General features: G+C 39.7%; 1 protein-coding gene across 4 annotated transcripts in view; it reads left to right on the top strand.

Annotated features, from left to right (window-relative positions):
* The window catches only part of LOC149806198 (uncharacterized), a 63,570-nt gene that overhangs the window by 30,241 nt on the left and 14,609 nt on the right, over window positions 1–18,720 (top strand). For all 4 annotated transcript variants that reach the window (XM_089951114.1, XM_089951116.1, XM_089951115.1 and 1 more), the window contains 3 exons: window positions 1,107–1,187; window positions 2,276–2,577; window positions 10,337–10,557. In XM_089951114.1, coding sequence (XP_089807240.1) covers window positions 1,107–1,187; window positions 2,276–2,577; window positions 10,337–10,557 — 604 coding nt within the window. The remainder of the gene's footprint in view (window positions 1–1,106; window positions 1,188–2,275; window positions 2,578–10,336; window positions 10,558–18,720) is intronic.

Here is an 18,720-nt window from a genome sequence, read left to right as displayed (position 1 = left end):
TGAATAATAAGAAACGATAAACGTTTTAATTCGAAAGGCATCTGTCTTGCAATTTACAAATTTTACACTTAAGACGAATATCTTCTGTTAATTGAACCAACATTTTACCTTTAATCACCCATTTAATTCATTAATTTTGTCAAAAAATTCTGATGATCTTAACCTTGTTCAACATGTTAGTTTTCCATCGTTTAATTTGTCAGTTATTTCTGTATACATACTTTCGTTACTTCTTTTATGCCTTTTCACAATTGTTCGTGTCCTAAAATTCGCATTAAATCTATAGTTCAGCATCATTTTGAGAAATGTATTTATTTGCCATGAAAGACTAAAGGGAATAATTGTGTTCATACCTTTCATTTAATGGCTGTATGTAATAGTACTTCTCTATTAATCATCTCTTTTTGCTTCCCTTGAAGTTTGTACCAAGTGCTTTTGTTAAAATCCTATTTCTTACTTGATTTCTTTGTTAATTGTTCAATATTATTTATTGTTTTCCATTTTTAAAAATAAGTTATACAAAAAAGTAGCCGAGTGGTCTACAGCGCTCTCCGTTTCGGATCACTGCCATCTCACCTCTGTCTGCGTGGGTTCGAGTCTCGGACTCGGCTAATGTGGGTATGTGAGAAAGCTTGCCAGTACCTTCTAGTGGGTCGGTGGTTCTTTCCGGGGTTTTCCCGGGTTTTTCCTCCACCATTAATACTGGCCGCCATGTATAGCCTATAGTGTGCTGAAAAATGGCGTTAAACTCTAAAACAACAACAACAACAACTACAAAAAGTATATAGGCAGATTTATCTTTGATCCTTTCCGCTATATGATCTTATTGATTCTATCTCGAGTTCGTCTATCTGCATTTAGTCTTATCTTCCATTATTTTGTTGGCATACCTAATCTCTGTGCTGTTCTTGTACCTAACTTGTCCATTTAAATTCGTCCTTGTTTCTCCTCTTCCTTTCGTGTACCTTATGTTTGCGATTGTGATCTTTTTAAGATCTTCGTTTCCAAGAGCAAACTCGTAATTAAGCATTTACCAAACTGAATGTAAAATGTCAAGTTTTAATAAACACTTATAAATAAACTTTAGCACCCTTTTAATATTGTAGCTCCTTAGATATTATGGATGATGAAGAAGCCATGAATGAAGCCATACGACGGAGCTTGGTCGACCAGGGTAGAGCCTCAAGGTAAATCTATGGAATTTAAATCTCATTTTAAACAAATCCAGCATGAGAATTTTACGTACGTTTCATTTTCGCATAGATCTTTAATTGATCTTAGCTTTACTTTCAGAACAAAACTAATAATACGCTTTCATTGCATGTTATTTACAATAGCAATTATCTTGACTGAGAATTTTGTATTTAATACATATTACCTCATCAACACGCAGCATGTTCCTTAATTTCCGGAGAATATATTTGTTTACTTTTTTGATAATTCTTTTTCGATTTACGGACAATGAAATATTATTTATTATTTTTCAGTGCAAAATTAGTTCCTAAAGCCGCATCCAAGCCTATAGTGTAAATTTAATATGTATTGTTGGCTTACCTATGTCAGTGAATATAACGGTTATCACAAGTCACAAATTTAAAAGTCTAAAGGCAGTATCGAGGCTATTCGTGAATGTAATTATTGAGATAAATTACATTTCTTGCGCAAAACATACATGAACGCTGAAAATATAAATTTAACGGAATGTAAAATTAATTTTTATTATTTTTACAGTTTTAATTTTCACACACGCACACACACACACACTTTAGCATATGAATTTTATTATTGTCTATGCAGACGGACTTTACCCTTGTTGAATTCAGTGAAAAATATTGTTTTCTGAATTTCGTCACGTGTGATGATGTTTTTTGTTGTAGATAGTCTTACAAAGTTAAATCTCATGTTAAAATAAAGTAAGCAGCAATGCATTATAGGGGATGTTTAAAACCTGACTAATTCATCAATTTGTGCATATGCAAGCTTATTTAAATTAAGATCTGTCCCATGGAGCACGTCCCATACATTAACCCTACATTTACAGTGGATTGAGTTGTGTGGTTCCCTGCTTTGCGACTTTTGAAAAACCTTCGTAGGCAGAAAACTGTCCTGAAACCTAGACAGACATCCCCCCAATAAATTACTCCAACTAACACATTCAATCAAAACCACGCACTATATATATATATATATATATATATATATATATATATATATATATATATATATATATATATATATATATATATATATATATATATATCTTGCATCATTGCAGCCTCGGTAAATCCACCTTGTCTATCTTGAACAAGGAGAAAATAGCACGAGCTCTTTATGAGCATGCTGAACAGGTGGTCAGAGGACCGGCGAGATGCATAACAGTAAAACGAGACGACTTGTGGAACGCCGCCTTAGAGTTCTTCCGAAAACCCGATTTCGTTAAGGAGTTTGGAAGCTTAGAAGTTCACTTCAAAACAAAACATGACGTTGCAGAGGAAGGCGTGGATAACGGCGGACCAAAGCGGGAATTCTTTCGTCTTTTGATCAAGGAGATCTGTCATAAATCTGGAGCCCTTGTAGGTAAGTTTGCTCTTTCAGTAACGATGATTAACGAGGGGTGTTCGAAAAGTTCTGAATATTATGTTATAAATATTTTGCTTCTTTGACCTTACAATAAATTAAACTCTGACAAAATAGTGTTATTCAACATTACCTGCAGATGCACATGCAGCACCTAGGATGCCTGCAGGTAAATGCTCGTGACGTGAAATATGTGAATGACAATGACCTAAAATGTTGGAGAAGGATAATAATTATTATACTGAGCAAAACGCATACTGTAAAATCTGGGAGCTCTTAGGTGTTATCGTATTAGTATCAATTCCGACTTGATATATTGAAGAATTATTAGAAGATCAGAAAGGCTTGTGCAAGATGGTTCTCGCATTTCTTCATTGTTAATCATAAAGAGGCTGGAGTTGAAATTGCCAAAGAGTGACCAGAGACATTTAATTGAGATTAGCACTTGTGATTAAACGTAGATTTACCATTTTTGAACCGGAGTATTATGATAATAGAGGGTTTGTATTTTTTGTTACTGATCTCGGTCAATGCCTTCTACCCATCCCCCGCGAACCTGCGAATGTAATCTACAACAGGCGCCCATGCAAGAGGATAGTAGTGTGGGGAAGAAGGATTTTCACCCTAGACCAGTAACCGAAAAAGACGCTATTATCATACTACTCACATCTATGAGACTGTCTGAAGATGTTACAAAGTACAAATCCAGGTTCAGGTACAATGAGCATGTATAAATACGACCTACAAGTACAAATACATGCACGAACACTTCGCTGGTACAACGCAGTTACGACTCGGGCACGGTGCGAGTACATAAACGTTCACGACCATATTCATATCCATTGTCCAATCACAACTGTTACAATTTGCATCGACGCTCGCATGGTAAACAGGCGGATACAATTATTGGAAATATATTAGAAACACAACCTATGCACATAGGCGTACCCATTAAGTGCAACCGTTTCTCAGCAGTCTGCTTGCGGACATATCAATATTTGCATACATACTTAGCATAGACTCTGTGTTATATATCAGTACAGCCGAGCTGACTCTTGTATATGGATGTATGAAATCTTATTACCTGCCTGCCATTTAATTTGCAAGGGGAAAATAATGGTTTCCAAGAAACGTATTTTTCTGGCATAGCTAATATCTCAAATGGGAATTGTACATTTTTTATATTTCTTCAAGAGTCAGCCAAATTGATAATTGCCAATGTGAAAACCACTTCAATTATAGTTGATGGAAGGGCTTGCAATATTTAAGAGACTTATAATTATTATTTCCTAGTCTATATATGATTACCTTTTCATGGTACAGTGTATGGATATATATGTAATAAGTCATGCTATATATTCAAAATGGAGTAGTTTTCACATTGATTTAATGTAGAAACGTGCGCGCGCTCGTTTGTTGATCAACCTCTTTAATTCAAGTATGAGTTCTTTCATTTAGTTGTTAAGCGTGCTCGATGGGCTAGTAAGTTACACAGTTTTACTTCAGATCATGATATTGCAAATTTGAATCATATATTCGGAAGATAGTAGTTTTCTGTTGTTAACATATTTACTTGGAATAAAGACCTGCAGCCTATTCGATAATCGATATACACATGCAGGCAGTTTAATATTGATTTGCTATTGTTACACAGTCCAGAGTAACTGTACCATCAAGTGTGGATCAAACATTTCTCATGAATAGTATACCACCATAGTAAGTACGACGGTATAATATTTTCATTCAAACTTTTCAAGTATGTATATTAGTACTCAATAGCTGCTTGATGAGCATTACTTTTACTGCGGTGGAATCAGTACAAACCGCAGCGTGCAGTTATTCCAGAATCGGGGATAAACATTCTGTAATTTACAGAGACTCAACGAAAAATGAAGGTACCATATATCATCTATTCCTGACTTAGAGTGTTTTAACATTCAAGCAAACGCACTCAACGTTCAGTCAAATATAATGCCAGTAGCACTCAAGATTACATCGAAATAGATGCAGCAACAGCTCTCTTCCACCGCAGTCATGATTTATGATATCATTCACGAGTTTACCGCAACCACTCATTGCTGAATCTGTGATGGCCCTTTTGTTACTGATGCCGAAGTATTCGATCACTGTTACATTACTGGCAGCATAGACGAATTACACACTGCGCATGTAATCTCCAGTTGCGAATTTACCCAAGTAAAATAAAAATCCATGTGATTTTGTTTAAAACCTGCGTGAGTATTACGGCCACCTGAGTTTGCAAGGAACCTCAGCAACATCATAGGCACCAAGAAGCGTAATATCCAGCAATATGGAACCATACACGACGTTTAGGCTGAGTCAACTGCAGTTCATTGACTTTTCGCAGTCTCTGAATTCCAGTTTGGACTCAAGGTCAGCAACCTTGCGGCGGGATCCAAAGATCGATTTTGAATTACCAGTTGATATGGTACCGATGACCCCGGCAAGCTGAAGTTGGTAACTAAATCCCGCACAGTACTCATCGTCGCAGGGAATGACTTGGGATGCGCTGTTGTAAAACCCAAGGTTGAGTTAGAATTTCTCACAGACAATGTTCAGCATATGTTTATTATAAGAGGAATCTGCTTAGGGATTTCAATGGCGAACCAACCATACCCGCTATCCAAACAGTTACAGCATATATGTTGAAACCAACAATGGTTCAGCAGTGATGCAGCCCATGCATACTGGAGGGTTTCAATTGGCCAATTACCACGGATGTAGACATTTACAAGTACGACAGTAACATCGATACCATGTTCCTTTATGAAGTCTACATTGACTTTCCGCTTCAGCTTGACAAAATTATAATGATTATCCGCTCGCACCGAAAGCGTTGTCGGTGTAGCAGGATCGTTATTCTCGGTATCAGTGGGAGATGATAAAGGATATTGGACCCAAGTATACAGAATGTACGAAGCTAGTACCAAACCTGAGAACTAAAACCAGTTATATAGTTCACATAAAGAACCTCCAGCTGGATTCCGAATATACGTGCGCCGAAGCAAAGTTCACCGAGTGTTACAGCTTCACTAGAGTGCTTGGATGACCTCGTACATTCAGCTGTTAAAACAATCCTGTGTACTGCAGCAATGAAAGAGTCTGAGAAGGACTTTTTCAGACGTATGAAAAATACTTTGTCTGGCAAGAGTATGGTGAATCGTCCGAAACGTATATCGCGTCTACCTTGTCTGTGATAGAGAAAAATATAAACTTCGCAAGCATTTTGCTGATCCGGCATTCGAGTCCCATAAGATCCTTGATGGTGGACACATGAACAACACAGTAACAAATCGAAAATGAAGCAGAAAAAGCCTATCTAAGTTGGTGCGTATGTATTGGACTTATCCAAACTGCTCATGTACGAGTTTGTTCATGGTAAGGCCGCGAAATAAGTGGGAGTGCTCCCGAAAATATATTTCATCGTGTTGGATCCGGCAAACACATTACGAATGCAAATAGACTTCCACGCGTGATCGTGCCAAAGGATCTGCGGTACGATCTTGACTATTTGCAGCAAAGACGGTAATTTTAGCAACCATCAACTTTGATTTGGTCTAATTCCAACAGAGGATTATACCTCACAGTGGACGTGACCTATCACGAATCGAACAGCAGCGTGGTATCACTGAGAACCATTCAGAAAGCTCTATATGAAGTCCTTGTACAAAATGCGATACCGATTTGGCGTGACCAGCTTCTGATCCAGAAGATGATAGAGGATCTCTACCATCTCGTTATCAATTTCCACATCGACATTCCCCGCTCGTTTACAAGCAATCAGCAACTTGAGTCGGGACATAATCTCAGCGGGAGTGTGGCAGTAGCGGATGCTTGCGTCACGGATGCCTGTTCCTTGTGTATATGCTTTGTCAGCTTTTCGTTGCCTTTCCATCTCCTCCACTAAATCAGCCTTTGATTTTCTGACGAACTCGTATTTTAGTTTTTTTATAATCCTTCTCTTTCTTCTTCCGTGCAACTATATCCTCTTGATAATTCAGTGCATTAATTGCCGTTATGAACGTTTTTATGTGCTTGAGGAGCTCCTCGTTTGATAATGATTCAACAGGAAGACTCGCTGATAACCCTTTCTCTGGATCCGCTTGTTCTTTCAGTCAAGATGACTCTGGATCCTCCTTGAGAAACATGAGTTTGACTCCCCTGTAGTAGACTTTTTCTCTGACTTTGATTTCCTCTGACAGTGAAGCATTGTACTGTTTTGACTCCTCAAACAGCTGACACAGGTATCCTTTTTCGTCCTTGACGTTTTTTATCCACGGTCCATACACTCGTTTGACGTCAGTGACCAATGCACGTACATCTACCGCTTTATAGTAGTTTTTATCGGCAGACAATCCCAACAACACACTTTTTATATTTCAGGAATTATGTCTTTCACGAAGGTCTCCATCAATTCTTTGCTTAAAGTAGAATGACGTTTACTACTTACTTCAAGCATAAGTTCACCTATAGATTGTTTAGTCCTATCTTTCTCACGTTTTTTGTTTGCTGACTCTTTTCCAAAAATCCTTTTTGAAGCTTTTTTTTCCAGCTGAATCCTTTCTTCCTCTTGTCTGAGCGTGTCTAGAGCAGCTTCGGCGACTTTCTTTTCCCCTTCTATCTTCTGCAGAGAGGCAGCTGTTTCTTTTTCTTTTCGTCTCATTTTTTGCAGGTCAGTCTTTCATAGGACCTCTTTTGTTCATCTTCTGCACTTCCCATCATCTTGGAGGTATCTCATTCTGGAGTAGGTGGAGCTAACTACTGCAGCAAGTGCTGTTGTTGTTACTTAGTAGATTTGAGCATATTCAGCAGCTGTTCTTGCTTGACATTGTACATAGTTTTGGCCTCGTAGATCTTCGTTAAAAGTGGTTTAACAATTCTCCTGCCACATCACGCTGAAAAGACTGCTGACTTACTTTGTCCTCAAGAACGCGCTGACGTAAATCAGCTCTTTGGCCAAAAAACGTTTGGAGGACATCCTCACACTGGCGACGTGTGGTAAATTTTCGAACGACATGTCTATATTAATCAGGAATTAAAATTCGTCAAAATCTTTTCAATAACGTTCCGTAGTTGTTTCCGCATCGCGATGAAAGGTCAAACAATCATGTTTGAAACTCGACTTTGATGCGGCATAGCAGACTTTAAATTGTTTGGCTGTGATACTACTGCAGTGGTCTCTCGCAATCTCGTCGAGGTCTCGGTTATCCAGTCCTGAAAACAGCACAAATCATTTCAGCCATACTTGATAAGAGGTCGTCGAGTGTAAAATTCTGAAAATAACTCAAGCCAGGATTCGTAAGCTCTGCCGTCAGTCCCACACATTTAAAAGTGATGTACTTGATATCGGCGATCGTCGTTGTGAACTCCAGTAGATTATTTCCAATAATCGTCTTTCAACATCGATTTCCAGTCGCTACAGGCAATACGGGAATATGACCATTGTTATTTTTGACGCGTACGTTATCCCCGTATTGTTTGGGAGTGGCCTGGGTGTCGAGTACAAGAGGATAGTCAGTGACCATCAATTGTGCACCCGTAACCAAAACCACATGACCAGTCACAGTATCTCCGCTTTTATTTACAGCAAAACCTTTCAAATTTCCATAACTCGCCGCGTTATCATCGTTCGACGGAGTCGTCGTGGGAAGACCTTTAATGGCATTTTCCGACATGATGATCATTCCCGTGATAGTTCCTTCTGTCGTGGATAATTTAGTGCTTCCAAACGAGTTGAGCTGGGCATATGAAATCGCTATCCTGCCGTACTCAACGCCTAGGCCAGTCCCAAACAATATATGGATAAAGGACACGTGAAAAATAACTATGGTCACATTCTCGTGCTGCCTTCAGCGACTGGAAATTGATGTGGATTTTCTGTCTAGGCTAGTCTCGATCTGGAAATTTCAGTTTGGTGAACGTGTGACAGGAACACAGGGCGTACTCACCTGGAGAATCTATGGCTTAAATCCGATGCTACGACCGAGGTACTGTATCATGGAACGACGATGTTTGGAAATAATCTACTGGAGTTCAAACGACGACCACCGATATCAAGTACATCGCTTTTAAATTTGTAGAACTGACTGCAGAGCCTACGATTCCTGGCTTGAGTTATTTTCAGAATTTTACTCTCGACGACCTCTTATCGAGTATGGCTGAAACTGAGCGCATCGCTGCGGAGCTGTATCAGTTGCTGTTCGACGATACGTACAGACAGGAGGCGTCTAATGATAACGATCAGCATGTACTTAAGCAGACGACGGGAATGCACAGAGCGCTGAAAGAAATAAGAAATGCGGGCAAATTCTCACTGGAAGAGGCATACGAGCGATGGAAAGATGTAACAAGATACATGTATATAACAAGATACACGCATATAACAAGATACACGTATGTAACAAGTGACCTCATATAGATTAGGCAGTGAAGTAATGATAATGTAATTTGTTGCCACCGTTGATTTTACAAAAGCGAACATACTTAAATGATTTTTAAAAAAGAGGATAGAACTGCGATTGATTTCAAATTTGGATTCAGTGTAGTGGTACTCTAATAGAACGCTAACAATCTTCTTATTATGACAGTTAAAGGCAGAGGTCGCGTGTCGTAAACATAATTTACATTTCCTAAAAGACATGTAGTTTGGCACAGATAACTTGACAATCATTAAAAAGAACTACAACATTTGGACCAAAATGGTCAACGTAGCATGCGTATATAACTACACTTACCTTACAGTAGCTTTCAGTATGATGCACTCTTACTAATGAGTATGCACTCGTTAAAACTTTAAAAGTATCCTTTGTTTGAAAATATCAAGTCTATTCAAAATGTATGTGCATGAAATCAAAATGACTGACTCAAGATTGTATAATTTGCGACAAATGTTCCCATTTAGAACAACGAACACTGTTGGCTGACAGGAAAAAGAACTGACTGATTTAAGCCGCCTGTGAAGAAGATCTCTAATTTGTTAGAAGCGATTCTGTCGACTTTCAGCAGAAAATTAGATGAAATGAAGCATGATGTGACTGTCCAATAAAATCACGTAAAATGTACATTGCATTGTAATCAAGCGCTATGTAACTGCACGCTTATTTTTACTTGACTGGAGTGGAATATCAGCAGTCAATAAACTAAAAGGCGGATTGGCTGAATGGTATTATCGTTACTGTAATTTAATTTGGGTATATTATTTGGGAAGTTTTTCTGGCATACACAAACGTTATGAACAACTCTTTATTATTATTGGTGCATGTTAGGATAATGAAGTCTGTTTTCTTTGTAGGTAAATCAAGGACGTGCATTTGTTCCATTATAAAACATTGTGCAAACAAAATGTGTGGATGAATAGTGCAATGAATAATTGCAGGAATGACGATCATGATGAAAATTGTGACGTAAAACATGCTTTGTTTTAAAATTCCTTTTATTTGTACCGGACCAGTATAAAGCATACGATACAGTACGACCTATAATGAATTTCAGTTAGGCACCATTTACTTCCTTGCCACTCTGAAAAATCTCCTGATTAGTAGAACATTTATTTGTATGGGTTTTCTTTTCTTTTTCTTTTGTTGCTATATTGTTTCTAGTTTTTTTTTTCCTGTGATGTTGCAGAAGGTCTGTCTGTAGGAATTCAGACGCACGTTAATTTCTCTAAGTTGTTGACCTCTCATATAATTATGTAAGCCGCAAGGTTCACATTGTCAAGTTTTTATTCATTTATTTTCAGAAACTCCAAATGGACTAGTGCCGCGAAATAATATCCGCCAGCTACAGGAAGGTTTGCTACTTGACGTTGGCAGGATGATCTCTACTATAGTGATGCAAGGCGGAGAGCCCCCGTCTTTATTCAGTCACCTAATCACACAGTGTATTCTAAAGGATGCGATATCCACTCAACCAGATGTGGATGACATACCTGACCTCATCATCAGGGAGTCACTAAGATTGGTACCGTAATCATGCTCATTACGATATTTTAACAAAGAGAATGTATATCTTAGTAATTTTTTTAAAGTGACCATTTCTGACAGTAATATCCATTTCAACCCATTCATGCCCACAAGATGATTAGAAACTGGCAATGTCATTATGTTGGTGAGTTCATTTTTGTGTGATGTAAGTTATCCGTAATTATTATCATATGTCGATTCAATATAAAAAATTAAAGTCCTTACAGGATAGACCTGAATGTGTGCTTGGATCGAATGGCGACACAAAACAATGTGATGAAAGATGAAAAAATTATAAAATGATTCTTTCACGCTCCAAATATACGTCTCATTCAGATACTCTATCCAAACATCCACAACTTGGTAAACTAAAACTGATTCAAGTATTGTCATGTATGACTAAAATTCAGATAATGTTATGTAACCTCCTGTAATGAGAGTAAGATTCAATTAATCTCATGCAATGAACATACGATTCAAATAATCGCCTGTGATGAAAGCGAGATTCAAATAATCTCCTAGAATGAAAATAAAGATTCAAATACTTTTATGGAATGAAAGTGAGATTCGCATAATCTCATGTAATTAAAATGAATTCAGTTATACTCAAATGAAACAACATTCAATTGAAACAAAGATGACTCAGTCATTTGTACAGCCGTACGATTCATAAATATTTGTAAAACTTGCAAATGTGTCCACTGACGAACCACAGAGTTCTCCCGAATTCTTGGGTTGGCCCTCACGTGTATTGGCCGTACACACCCTTCATGGATCCACCATGCGCACAAGTTTACAAACTAGCGGTTTCGTCTTCGTATGGCCTTGATAGTTACATCATCTTCCATATCGACACAAGCAGCAGGGGGGGGCGAATCCGACATTTTGTCCAATCGTCATTTGGCTTAATTAATACTTTCTGCACTCAGCGGATCCGGTGTCGTCAGCGCCTGGTAAAAAAAAAACGACGTCGTCGTCGTTGTCATCGTCGAGGGGCCAAATCGACAATTGTCCGGACGTCATTTGGTTTAATTAATACCTTCTGCGCGCCGATCCTAGCGTCGTCAGCGTCCGGTAAACACAGCGACGACCGCGTCGATGTCATCGCCCCCCCCCCCCCGCTGCTATGATCTTACAAACAGAGTGATCACTAACTCCTCCTCTTGTAAATCAATTAGGTTATTTGACTGATCGGTAAGTCTAAAATTAATTCTCGTTAAAAACCGATCATGGCATCGCATATAGACCGGATTAATTGGACTCTCAACGATTAAAAATCCCGGAGGGGCTGTTGGTGAAAATGAATAAAGGATATACCCCTGTTGAGCCTGATTTGATTGCTTGGTATCCACCTGGTAACTCCCTTCGATAACATCACACACTAGATTGATTGCTATCACCGATGCAATATTTACGTTGTATGGAGCAATATGCCTACCACCATCTCCGTTATCGTGTCTGAGGATATGAGTTGATGGACTGAGAAAATCATTAAGAGACTTTTTTAGTTCTGGCGCGTTGTATCCTGGAAACCTAAAATTGGGTAAATCGGCTTCTGCGATATTATACTCGGTTAGGAATTTTTGTTTATTATCATCGCTGCTATCGGATATTGTTTTAACGATTCGTTCATTGATATATTCCATGTCTGATATAAGTTGATTTAACACCTCAACGTGTTTTCGTTCTTTTGTTTCCCGTAGCTGTTCTAGTTGCAATCGGTAATTATGATTAATCTCGATAAAATACCTATTAATATCACTTAAACCAACTGTGGTCGACGCGAACAATTTAGGAGTTTTCTTATACGGAAACTCCCATTGCATGTTATTCCTGTCTTGAAATATAAACTTGCTGGGTAATAACGCGCCTTTTATAATAGACAAATCAATTCGATAAGTGGGATCAATCTCATGATACGATTGCTTGTCCGCGGGAATTTCATGAGGTGGATTCTTAGGCCATCCTAGTATGGTTCTTATTGAACTACCATAAATATCAACCATATACCCCGGTGTGCTTATTTCAATCGTCGACGATAACGTCGGTTCATGAACCGTAATAGCGATTTTTGATTCCTTTCCTGTGATCGATTTTATCCTGCGTTGAAATTCTTTATTGATTTGTTCTATTTGGTATGACCCAGTTGGTATTGTAACCTCATTCCAGTCTGGGGTCCCATCGGGCTTATTTGTCCACGCAAAAACCAGCGAGTTATTAGGTTGTTGTCCGTTAAATGCGTCCGCTCGGATATTAGGCCAACTGTGATATATTCGCAATTTTGCCAGCGCTATTTCCTTCACTGGAACCGGTGATGGAAAGTTCACACTGAATTCGGGTTTCGTTGACGTTATCGATATCTTATTTGTTTGTACCGGAGTGGTGTTCTCCGCGATCCGCTGAAGTAATTGAAACCCTTCGGGGTTCAGCGACATTATTATTATTCGTTGTTTTTAGTGTCTAATTTCAGCAACCAGAGCCCATTGAAGTGGTTCCGGCTTCCAGTTGAAAATCCTCGATTTTTGACATCGCGGAGCTATACAACTGAACCATCGTGGAGAATTCAACATCGGATATGAACAAATTATCAATCGATAACGAGATCAACCCGGATAATTTCGAGTACGCGTCGGATACTATTTGATGTTTTACTGTATACTCGTCGAGTTTTTTCTGAAAACACGATGATATCTTTTTAGTGATTGCGTTGGCGACTCCAGCAATTGTTGTCATCGCGGAGATAGCGATTGGAACAGCGATCGGGGCTATCGTGGTTACCGTGGATAAAATAACACCGGTACCGGCTACTATACCCGACACCGAGTACACGACCGCGTCGATGGTGGTTATTTTTCTGCGGTATTTTTTTATTTTTACACGGTATTGTTCGGAAAGCGTTTTCAAGTTCGCGGAGAATTCTTTTGCGGCATCGAATCGATATTGATATGACGTCGGTGATACCTCTGATTCAATTACCCTGGTGGTCATTTTTATTTTAAAAGAGCTAGTGTTTTTAATTAATTAGATTCGCTACAAATTCCACATACCATGTGATGTTTGCCCCGGCTAAATTTCCATCAACGGCATAAATTGTAAACTGTTCAGTTGCGTTCCTGTCTATAATTGTTGATATTGTATTGTTAAACCCGGATGAACTCGACGATAATATATTAAACTGCATCATTGAAACCAGTGTCAATCGATAAATACCCTTAACAGTTGCGGTAATATTTACTGTATTCTGTGTAGGAGTCCAATCGAATGATCCATGCCGAATTGTGTATACTGTGTTGATGATGTTCTCATGAGGGGTTTTTATTTTTTCGAATTGCTCTGCTACTCTCGGTAGTCCGTCTTTAATCGCTTCAACATCAGTTCTAATTATTTCTATTCTCAGCAAATTCGCGTCCATATTATTCTTGCTCGCTGCAACATTAGTTTTGATTGTTTCTATTTCCCGTGTATTCTCGGTTATACTTTTTTTGTTCGCTGCAACATCAAGTTTGATTGTTTCTATTTCATATGTATGCACGTCTATACCTTTTTTGTTCGCTGCAACATCAGTTTTGATTATTCCTATTCCCCGCCAATACGCGTCTATATTTTTTTTGTTCGCTTCAATATCAGTTTTGATTGTTCCTATTTCCTGTGTATGCGTGTTCATATTACTTATGATCGTTGTAACATCAGTTTCGATTGTTCCTATTTCCTGTGTATGCGTGTTCATATTACTTATGATCGTTGCAACACCAGCTTCGATTGTTTCTATTTCCTGTGTGTGCGCGCTCATATTATTTATGATCATTGTAACATCAGTTTTGATTGTTTCTATTTTCCGTCCATGCGAGTCTACATTATTTATGATCGTTGCAACATTAGCGCCGATTATTCCTATTTCCCGTTCATGCACGTCTACACTCCTTTTGTTCGCTGCAACATCAGTTTTGATTGTTTCTATTTCCTGTCTATACGCAGTGATATCATTTATAGTTGTTGTGATTTCATCCAGCTTGGTATTTTTTTTACCAAAGAATTTATCAAAGTTGTCATCGATCCTGTTAACATTTTTTCGTAACGTGTAAAATTGGCCCGACAGCGTTGTAAACTCCGAAATAGTAGTTTTTATCCCCGCAAGATTCGGTTCGGTTACCGTCGGGGTCCCAAAAAAACTAGCGGTAGTGAGTTGTATATCAGTGACAGATTTTTTCACCTCGGTGATAGATTTTTTCACCTGCGCGTCAAGTTCGGTCACCGATTTATCCAACCTTATAAAACCGTCTTTGACTAATGTTATCGTCGATATATGTTCACCCGGTTTGAGTCGTCCGTCGCTGGTATACAGCGCGATAGTGTCCTCGGCGGCATCACGCTGTCGTGTTAAAACGTCATCCAGCGACACATTACTGGATTTCAATTTACCCTGGCGGTCTTGAAATACAACTATTTCACCTGGGTCAACACTTGTTAAATTCAACGTATCAGCGATTTCATCCTCGATTAGTTTTTTTTATGTCATCGGTGGCGGCCGTTTCCGTGGATTCTTTCAGCGCCGAGACAGGTCGTCCCCAGATATCAATCATTATTATTGTAAAAAAAAACAGCGTTTCTAATTAACCCGCCGGGCCTCTACGACCCCACTAGTGTATTCGTTTACAACCACATGAGGTGGTTTCCGCGATGATGAAATCGCCGCGAGTACGTTCAATACCTCACGGCCACATATCGGCGGGTCACTTAACTGCTGTGTTGGCATCGTGGAATAAAAAACCCGGGCTGAACACGCCCGGATATACCGCATGAACTCTTTCGGCGGAGCTAACCCGTATGAATCAAAATAGACGATCGCACGCGGATCAATCGCGTACGCAACCCAATGAGTTCCCGCTCCGGAGGACCCATCGGGGTTAATTATGCCGGTTTCAATATTCCTTGGTGCCGCCGGTAATTGATCCCTCATAAAAACACCTCTGAAGTTTTTTTATCGCTAGCGCGTTTGCGGCGTCTATTAAATCAAAATTAGACATGGGAGTCATTGACTCCTGAGTCAATAAACGGTTCCCGGTAGTCTTAGACCCTTTCCCGAGTACCATGAATACGGGGTTCCCGGTAGTCTTAGACCCTTTCCGGCCACGGATCGTTTTTTTTTATAGTCTTTCCCGGTTGCCTTCTTCAATGCCATCCCCGCCGCGGTACCAACGGCTCCTAACGCCGCCGCCTTAGCCACTGCTGGTGCGGCCGCGGCAATCAACGCTGGAATCGCAGCTAACAGCGGAAATATCCCACCGGTCTTTTCCATGTTTTTAATCGCTGCGGCTGAAAAATCTATTTGAACACCCTTTTTATTCTTCATCGCATTATTGAAATGTTTTATTTGACGCGCCGTCAACGATATCTTATGATTACCACCTGCCATCTGTGACGGCTTCAGCGTTATTGTGGTCCCGCATTGTTTAGCCGACTTTGATCGTAATTTCTTGACTTGACCATCAGTTAACTCTACACTGACGACACTATACGACATTTTATTGTAAACGTGTTTGTGCTTTCAATTACATGTTTTCTACTGGCGCATCAACGATTCTCATTCGTCCGCCAACACCTTCTAGCAGCATTGATTTATCGCTGAGAATGACAGCAACCGCTCTATAATTAACACCACCCGGGGCTATACGAGCTCTAAAGTGTATATCAACGACGGATTGTCTCGTTAAATCAAGATGCTCCAACGAAAAATAATAAATCGGATACAGGTTTTTAAAATCAAGTTGCGATATTTGCAAACCAGTGTCGACGTTTTGATCACGACCCATATATGACAGCAATCGATGGTACACACGTGCGACATGGTTGTCGCCGTAATTAAGCTGTATATCCTCGGATGGTTCCTGTTGTCCGTTTATTCTCAGCGAAACATCCCTGACTCCTAATTGATCAAATATCATATGACTGTGTTCTTGATTACCCAATCGTTCCCTATTCTGTAACGCTATGAATATATGACGCGGGGCTGAAACACCCTGTTTTGATGCCAGGTACCATGTAAACGTATCGGCGACGTTATCCTCTTTAGCATCAGTTGTTACCGCTAGCCAACTCAACAACGATTTCCCTCCCTGTTCCATAAATGCTAACAATCGTGCTTCCGTGGTAACTGATGGAGTCAGCACCGGCATCCACAATGCCATTTTGGTTAAAATGACTTTACCGGCAGGGACGCCAGCAGCATGCCATATTGTATTGTTATCATCGCCCCTTCGCGTCAGCGCGATTGTATGCTTAGCCCCATAGATAACTTTTCTGACATTTCTGCAGAATCCAAATATGTGATGGAGTGGAATCGCGCATGAAAACTGTCGGCGTGGTCTTTTTAGCATCAATATTCGTGCTGCGAATCCCATATTGTAATTATCGTTAAGACTTTTTATAACAGTGAAATTAGCGCCTGGTTTTGCTCTGCGATCTGGATTGGTTGCTTCATCCTGGTCAATTGTGGTATTTTCTTTTATTAGCACGTTAACGTACTGAAAATGATCAGCGTTATCGGTGGAGTCCTTTGCGAACATCATAGATGGGCCCGCCGATCTTGTATAATCATCCGAGTATCTCGCTAACCCAATTATCGTCGTTGCAACATCAACCTCGCGTTCTATGGACTCGATCTCTCGCCCGTCAATAAGATATCTGGCGCTCTCAAATAACGCCATGATACCGTTGTTGACGAAACCAACTCGAACATGATTGTCATCTGCGTATGGTGCATTATCGGCGGCATTTGTCACGAGTTCTCCCTCGATTTCGATAAACGCTTCACACGGCAGAAAGTATTTACTGGTATCTTGGACTTGAAGTTCAATTCGCGATCGTAGGTCAGGTTGATCTGCATAATAAGAATAATATTGATAATCACGGACAGAATCATCCCTGCGCACTGGGGCATCCATATCAAACGCGGGATCAGCGGTTCGCGCAAACATTTTATTATTTATCATGTTGATGTTTTCAATTGCGATTTTTCGTCGTAAATTCTTTGAATTCTGTTTAAGACCACTCCCCCGCTATTGTGTTCATGGGCGCGCTGGTGGATGACTGAGCCGCCAACGACTCTAGTTTTTCTTCCACGGCGTTATTTATTACTTTACTGACATTTGCAGGCATCACCGTTGTTGATGGCATCTGTTTTCTTTTTCTCACCAACGACATTAGTTTGTTCCGCGCGGCTGAAAGCGCCTTTCCGGCAACATCTCCAATAGCACTAATACCCCTATCACGAATAACATCAATAGCCTTCATTCCTAATTGTTTGGCTAACGGCGCTACTTTTGGAGCCATTCTTGTAAATAACCCCGCAATGGTGCTACCGAGACCATCTCCATAGTACGCGCGGTAAACAGGCAATCGCGAGTTTACCACGTAGACGAGTACTGGTTTATCGTGGTTGTAGTGTATGATCATCTTTATTATAAAAACACCAGTTTTCCAATTAGTGATTGACCCCCCCCCCCTTTCCCACCGCCGTGTGGAAAACCGGAATAAATTTTATCAAAATTTCCTTGGGTTCTTACCCTCGATAAAAATCCGGTTTTTTTCCGGTTTTTTCTTGATTTCTAGTCATTTTTGGTCGTTTTTTGTTGCCTGTAGTCGTTTCTTTTTCGATTTTTCAGCAAAAACATCGATTTTCTCTAAATGATTTCCTGGGGTTTTTGCCCTCGAAAAATGGCAAAAAACGGTCAAAAAATGGCTAAAAACAGTCAAAAAATGGCTAAAAACAGTCAAAAAATGGCAAAAAACTAGCAAAAACAACAATTTTAATCATCCACGAGTTCGTCTATGAGCGTTCGATACGCACTAATGTCCATGATACCGCCCGTAAATAACCGCTTGCAAATATCAGCGGCCTCATTGATTATTTCCGGAGAGTTATTTCCGGCTCGTTTTCCTCCGATTAGTACCTCTAGCCGTGATATATCACTGAGAACACTGTTAGGACAGGTAACGCCGTAGGATTCTTTACCAACAGAGTATCCTTTTCCTTTTTTTAGTTTTACCCTTTTTTCAACTTCCTTGTGGAATGCGTCGTAATCGGGATCACCACGATGTGGTAATGCATTCTCGTGTTTACTCGCTAAATACACTATTCTTGTCCAATCCTTTAACGTCTTTA

This window comes from Sinohyriopsis cumingii, chromosome 2 (assembly GCF_028554795.1).
Source record: "Sinohyriopsis cumingii isolate HCF-2022 chromosome 2, ASM2855479v2, whole genome shotgun sequence".
NCBI lineage: Eukaryota > Metazoa > Mollusca > Bivalvia > Unionida > Unionidae > Sinohyriopsis > Sinohyriopsis cumingii.
Note: the sequence above shows the minus strand (reverse complement) of the source record. Positions and strands in the feature narration are given on the sequence as shown.